We start from the raw sequence: 6,567 nt of genomic DNA on the forward strand, positions 1-6,567 counted from the left end.
CCGCCGTCACCGCGGCCGCCTCCATCCCTACGCGCGTGGCCGTGGCCGCAGGGGCGGCAGCAGCAGCAGCAGCGGGGCCCTGGAGGTCCCCGGTGCCGGAGTCTCTCTGCTGAGGGTGGGGCGCGCAGCCCTGCCCTGCTCCGCCAGCGTGTCCGGAGCCTGTCCGGGCCGTGGGACAGTGATGGGCGCAGCCGGCTCCGCTACCCCCCGGAGACGAGCGAAGACCCATCGTGTCTGCGCAGGGTCCGGGAGGAAGAGCCGGGCTCGGGGGACCACGCGTGCCGCCTCCCCTGGCTCCGCTTGTGAGCGTCTTGGCCCCCCGGGGTCCCTCTGGAATAAAAACCCTGGGGATGGTGAGAGGGGCCTCGCCTGGTTTCTTCCGTGCCGGTTTGCTCATTGCTGCTGAACCGGGGAAGTGGGATATGGCCCTGGGACCTGGGGGAGAAGGAAGGATATGGCTGTGGGACTTGAGGAGAGGGTGGGATTACGGCTCAAGAACTGGTAGAGAGGGAGGAAGGTGGATGTCGGAGCTGGAGGAGAGGGGCCATTGCTGGTTTCTTCCGTGCAGCTTTGGTCGCCCCTGTGGGGATGCACCCCAGAAGGGGAAGGGAGAGGGGAAGGGAGAGGGGAAGGGAGAGGGGAAGGGAGAGGGGAAGGGAGAGGGGAAGGGAGAGGGGAAGGGAGAGTCCCCTGGGGCTCTTCCAAGCAGATCCCTGAAGGGGCCACTCTCTGCTCTCCTGAAGGCCAGGGTGGGGAAAGGGACAGAGATGGAGGTTTGGGGGAGACCCTCCTCTCCTCCCCTGGTCCCGCACACCCCCGTGCTGCGGAGGGCTGCGATCCCGCGGGGAGGCTCTCCGGGCTGGGGGAGGCAGCCCTGGCACAGCCGCCTGCCGAAGGGCACCTGCGGGTGCTGCCTGCGGGAGAAGCGGCCCCAGCCGGGATGTGCCTCGTGTGTAGGGAGTCTCTTCTTCAGGGAAAGCCGGAGCCCTTCCCCGCTCCTCTCCAGGAGCAATAACCTCCTCCCCTCCCGGCTGCTCAGCACCAGGCCGGGCTGGGCAGGGCCCTTCCCGGAGGCTCCCGGGCAGGCCCGGAACGGAGACCCCGGCCGGGCTGTGCTTTGGGGCTGGAAGGCTTCTGGGCCTCCCCCGCCTGCCCCGGGGGGCCCACTCCCCCTGCCTGCAGCACCGGGGGGGGCCGCCCCGGCTGCTGCCCCGGGGAGCCGCCGCCTCTCCGTCCCGTGGGCCGCTCTACGCGCGGCGGTGGAACGCCCTGACAGGCTGCGGCCAGCGACCCCGTGCGGCTCGGCGGGAACCCGGCTGCCCTTGGCCCCGCCCCTATGCCTCCGCCCCGCCCCGCGGCGCTTCCGGTTCCCCGTGACGCACTTTCCAGAGCCGCCTGAGCGGGTGCGCGCCGTCGCTTTCCCCGCCCCCGCCCGCTTCGGCCCGCCCCTCACGTGATCGGCGCCGGGGCGGCCAACGGGCGCGCGGGGCGACTGGCGCGGCGGCAGGGCGGGGGCGGGGCCGAGGCGCGCGCTCTCGCAGGCGGCGGCGGCGGTGGCGGCGGGAGCCGAGCGTGCGGGCCGCTCCCTCAGCGCGCGCGCGCGCGCCCTCCCCTCCCGCCCCCCGGTCCCGTTCCCGCCGCCATGTCGGAGGAGAAGCCCAAGGTGAGGCGCGGCCGGGCCCGGGAGGCCGCGGCGTGGCGGGGCCCGCGGAGGTGGGGGAGGCCTCTCCGCCGGAGCCTGGGGCAGGGCTGCCGGTGGGGCTCCGCCCCGCCCGGCGGCCAAGATGGCGGGGTGGGACGGGCCGGTGGCGGCGGGAGGAGGAGGAGGAGGCGGCGGAGGAGGCCCCGCGGAGGCCCGCGCCGGCCCGGGCCGTTTCCGCAGGCCGTAGCGGGGCGGCGTCCGACCCGAGGCCGGCCTCCGCCTCGCCTGGAGGGTGGGCGGGCGGGCGGCGGGGCCGGGAGCTCGCCCGACCGGGCTCTGAACTCGCTTCTTCCTCCCGTTCCTTCCTCCAGGAAGGCGTGAAAACGGAGAACGATCACATCAACCTGAAAGTGGCGGGGCAGGACGGCTCCGTGGTGCAGTTCAAAATCAAGCGGCACACCCCGCTGAGCAAGCTGATGAAGGCGTACTGCGAGCGGCAGGTAGGCACGGCCCCGCCGCTCCCGGCTCGCCCCTTTCCGTGGGGATGAGTCCTCGGGATGGCGGGAGCTTCCCGGCTTTCCTGTCGCACCTTGAGGATGCCCGGGGCGAGGGCTCGGGATGCTGTCAGAGCGTCAGAGGTTTTCTCTTCAGTTAACGAAAACCACCTCTTCCTCATCGGGTGCTCCCAGAGCTTTAAAAACGTCCCGTGACAGCAGTACCGAAATTCCCGGAGTTCTGATCCTGGCTCTCCAAACCGATTCACTGGGAATTTTGAGCCTCGTAACCCTCAGTTCTATCATCTCTAAAGACTTCGTCAGCTTTACACACAGTGCGCTTTCCATTTGAAAACGGCGCAAAACAAACTCCTACACCACAACTTCCGTTGCGGAGTTGGTTTTATTTTTCCTCCCGCCTTCACCCATCTCTCCCATTGCCCCCTGTGTGCTTTGGGCTGCCATATTCTGCAGGTGGCAGGCCGGCCGCTCCGCGTCGGAGGCTGTTCCTCAGTGCCACCCGGAGCTAAACGGGAGAGGGATGTATCCCCATGGCCCGGTTCCTGAGCCTGCAGCCCTCACTGCCGGCGCTTTGCACTGTGCTGGGTGGTGCAGAGCGGAGAGTGGGGATGCAAACGGCTTTTGGGAGCGGAGTCGGATTTTCTTTGCCGGCGTTTCCCCTTGTCCGTTACTTGCGGGATCCTTTCTTTGCTTTCTTGAACCTTACGCTCTGCCCTGTCCCGTGCCTGATGCAGCGTAACGCCTCTCAGGTTGGGAACGAGAACCGACTACATAGGGTCTCCGGAGAGATGCAGGGAGTTCTTGCATTCCTCTGGCTCTGTCTGTGACTGGAAGCGTGAATCGTGCGGGGATTTTGAAGGATCTTAGAGGGCAAAGCAAAGACCTTGGTCCCTGAGGCAGGGAATAAAGACGGCCTCGTGTGATTAAACGCTGTCAAAACCGGAATCAGTCGTGAATTCAGCTCAGGTTTTACGGGCAATGTTAACTAGCGTTAGACCCTAGCGTTTTTCTAATAAACCTTGCAAGTAAACGTCGGCATCAAGTCCTGCAAGTGCTTTTTTCCCTCAAATAGTCGTCTTTGTGGTTCCTTTTTTCATCAGAAGATAAAGAACTAAAACTGGGAGTGGATACCTGGCACCAGCGAAAAGTTGTCTTAAATATGGGCAGTCGGTGCTGACAGCCAGTTACACAAAACAGTAGCTTTTTCAGACATTTTTTAAAAACGTTTTCCTTCGAGTCAACTTAATTTACCGCTGCTTCTCCGACTGCTGCTCCTTCCCGACCTGTCCTCTGAGGCTCTAGAGAACGCTGTATTGCTTGATCTCTTCTTAAATTTGTAAATTAACTTTTGATATTTCTGCCTTGCAGAGCAGGATCAGAACCCGGATGGGAACCAGGTGCCAAAGCCAACACCTGTGGTTCCGTATAGAGTCCTTGCTGTGACAGCAGCTCAGCGGGACGTCGCGACAGACGTCGCTCCTCGTTCTATATAGTGAGATAGATGTGCTGAGTTTCCCCATCCGGTTAAATCTTTTGAGTCTGAATTTTATTGACGATGGTAAAGCCATAAATGTTGTGTTTGGGTTCAGAACCGAAAGCGTGGGTTCTCATATCAACTACTTTTAAACTTGCAGGGCTTGTCGATGAGGCAGATTAGATTCAGATTTGATGGACAACCAATTAGTGAAACAGACACACCTGCACAGGTATGAAAAATACTCTTCCTGCAAATTGCTGTACAGATGTTTTGATGTCTGCGTGCAGATCGAAACGGTTTGAAATCAAAATGATTCTGAAATGGTTGCTGTAAGTTTAGCCCACACTAAATAATTTGTCTAGGGTGGGATTTTTTTTTTTCTCCTTTGAATGTTTTCACTGGTTTGGGGCGGGAGGAGGAAAACGTGGAAGAGCATCGGTGCCGAACAAGCCGGCACCGGTGTGGAAAGGATCTCTGGCAAGTGCTGGCATTTTTGGCTCTGTCCTACTTCTGCGTCAGCCTGTTCAGAGCTGGCACTGAAGCTGTAGCCGCCGTCGGCACTGGCAGTGCTGAGAAGGTGGGGAGTTTCTTGGGCTGGCAAGGCCGGCGGCAGGGAACTGAGGAGACGCTTGGCTGGGTGATTTGTTGCGGAAGGTGCTAAACTGCCGAGTTCGGTCTGACTGAGAACCGTGCCTCCGAAACCCATTTTGGTATCGGCGATACTCCGATCGGAGAGAGGACAGAGTGCCCGCTCTGGAGTGACTGATGGAAGGTGTTTCATGCGTTAATTAATCAAAATTACACCTCAAGTGCTCTGTTACTGGTACTGGTTAGGAGTGGAGAGCTAAGTGCTTTTGTAACCGTGTGTATTTCAAGTCTTGTATTTTCCTTTTAACAGCTGGAGATGGAAGATGAAGACACCATCGATGTGTTCCAACAGCAGACAGGTGGAGTGTGTTAAGACGTGCCGTCCTTTTGAGAAGAGGAATTTAAGGATCCTCATCACACCTCACTCTCTCATCTGTCCTTGGATTTGCTATTAAATAGTAAACAAATGAACATGCCAATCAGACGGGATTCTTCTAAACTGTAGAGGACATTTACCAAAATTGCTTGTTGTCTTTGACGTACTGCGTGTGCAAGTCAAAACAGTATCTGCAGGGATTAATCTGTATCTTAAATTGGGCCAATTTGATTTAAGTTCCAATTAAGTACTATGTGTTGTCTCTCTGCTGTTACCTTTTTTTCTTTTTTTTCTTTCTTTAAACCTGTGGCCTAAATATTCATCCATGTGTTGGGACGTGGAGTGTTCATTCCTGGCTCTTGTCGGTCTTGCCCCTCTGTTTAATCCTAACCATGTAAATAATTCAGTATATTTTCCTGCCAATTGTGAGCGTAAAAGTTTCCTTTTAAGATATGCCTGAGAGAAGGAGGAGAGATGCCGATTTTAAGTTTTTAGCGCGTGTTGCAAACACAGTTACTTCAGAAGCGTTAAGCCTATGACACAAGGCTGGTACATGCAGATACGATGCTTAGTATAGAGTCGGAGTTTAAAATATTGCAGATTTACATGTGCTTTGTCATACTATGATAAAGTCATCTGAAAATATACTTTTTTTTAATGCAGAAATGAGATTTGTCCTGAATTATTATCAGAAAGAGAGTTAGCAGAGCAGCTGGTCCAAAAACTTAGCGCTTGTGATAGAGCAGCAGTATTTTTTGTTGTGCAAGCTTATAAAAAGAGAAATCCGTCACTGCAACTGCAGCCGTTCGCTGAGTGACAGGCAAAACCCGTCACCTTTTTCCTGCTCCCTTTAGTACGTCTCTCTATTCCTCAGTGGGTACTAAAAGTGTGTGGGTTCAGATTTCTTCTTAATACTTGTTTTTGGTAGATAAACTTGATCTATAAATGAGAAGAAAAAAAAAAAAAGCCTTTTAATGTCCCCAAGGTGTACGCACAGAAGAGCTGTCAAGACCCTGGCGAGCAAGGGAAGAGGTACACGTGTGTACGTGTGTTCAAAAAAAATAATAATCTGCTCTACTTAACTGAATTTTACGTGCGTTTGTGTGATGGGTTTGAGCTCCACGCCAAGCGTGGAGTCTCTTCCGGATGAATTCTTACGCAGGCCCTGCTGTTGTCCCTGGATCGTTTGTCCGCTGCTGCTCCGTGGGTCGGTACCTGCTGTTCACCTTTACCCGACCCATCCGGCCACGTTAGCTCGCCTCCCGCTCACTGGCAACCTTGCTGGAAAGGCCCTTATTTTTCTTTTTCAGTTTCTCGTACGTGGGCTGGGGTTGGGCGGCCCGTAGATCTCGTCGTTTATTCACCGATTTGTACATTTATTTGTCGTCCTTTACGATTGTATACAGTAAATATAGTTTGGTACTCTGTCTCCTGCCTTACGCTTAATATGGCCGCGCTCCCCTCGCCTGGGCTCGGCCTTCCCTTCCTGCTGGGGAGGCGGACGTGGCAGCGGCGCTTCAGGCCTCCGCCTCGGCGGCTCCTGAGGTAACAGAAGGCCGTGGCCTCTCCGGGGTATCCGCTGCGCCCCTCCGTTAGCAGCAAACCCCACCCTCCCTGGGGGATTTTGCCTCCTAATACAACTTCAGGCACTCCTTTTCTCCCTCCTCCCTTCCCCGCGGAGCTGCTGTAGCGTCTCCCTCCGTCCCTGCAGCCCCTTTCCCAAGGGATCGGCACCAGCAGCGGGTGTTTCCCGATGCCCGCGCGGCCCTCACGGCCTTCCCGCCCTCACGCAGCGCTTCTGCCCCACGCCGGTGGGGAGGTGTGGGGTGTGCTCGGAGCTGCGCATGGCGGGCGCCGCCTTGCGCATGCGCGGCCCCGCCCGGCGCTGGGAGGACTGGGGGCGCACCACCGAGAAGGAGCGGCGGGCCGCCGTCCTCTCTAGCCGCCCGCCCGGAAGCGGCGGCAGCGG

At 57.8% G+C, this 6,567-nt stretch overlaps 1 protein-coding gene across 2 annotated transcripts; it reads left to right on the forward strand.

Annotated features, from left to right (window-relative positions):
* Positions 1-1,613: 1,613 nt before the first annotated feature.
* LOC104259405 (small ubiquitin-related modifier 3) lies at positions 1,614-6,026 on the forward strand. Of its 2 annotated transcripts, XM_059822464.1 has the most exons (4): positions 1,614-1,663; positions 2,014-2,142; positions 3,792-3,863; positions 4,533-6,026. In XM_059822464.1, exons 1-4 carry the CDS (start codon positions 1,643-1,645, stop codon positions 4,593-4,595), a joined length of 285 nt encoding a protein of 94 aa, XP_059678447.1. In that variant the 5' UTR covers positions 1,614-1,642; the 3' UTR covers positions 4,596-6,026. The 2 variants fall into 2 exon arrangements, with proteins under 2 accessions (XP_059678447.1, XP_059678448.1); XM_059822465.1 differs by lacking the exon at positions 3,792-3,863.
* Positions 6,027-6,567: the final 541 nt, after the last annotated feature.

This window comes from Gavia stellata, chromosome 11 (genome assembly GCF_030936135.1).
Source record: "Gavia stellata isolate bGavSte3 chromosome 11, bGavSte3.hap2, whole genome shotgun sequence".
Lineage (NCBI taxonomy): Eukaryota > Metazoa > Chordata > Aves > Gaviiformes > Gaviidae > Gavia > Gavia stellata.

What these genes read in the sequence shown, in the direction of transcription:
- LOC104259405 (XM_059822464.1), top strand. Translation starts at nt 1,643, where the DNA reads ATGTCGGAGGAGAAGCCCAAG. An exon ending in TGTCGGAGGAGAAGCCCAAG is followed by an intron (nt 1,664 to 2,013) that starts GTGAGGCGCGGC and finishes TCCTTCCTCCAG; the next exon opens with GAAGGCGTGAAAACGGAGAA. An exon ending in AGGCGTACTGCGAGCGGCAG is followed by an intron (nt 2,143 to 3,791) that starts GTAGGCACGGCC and finishes TTAAACTTGCAG; the next exon opens with GGCTTGTCGATGAGGCAGAT.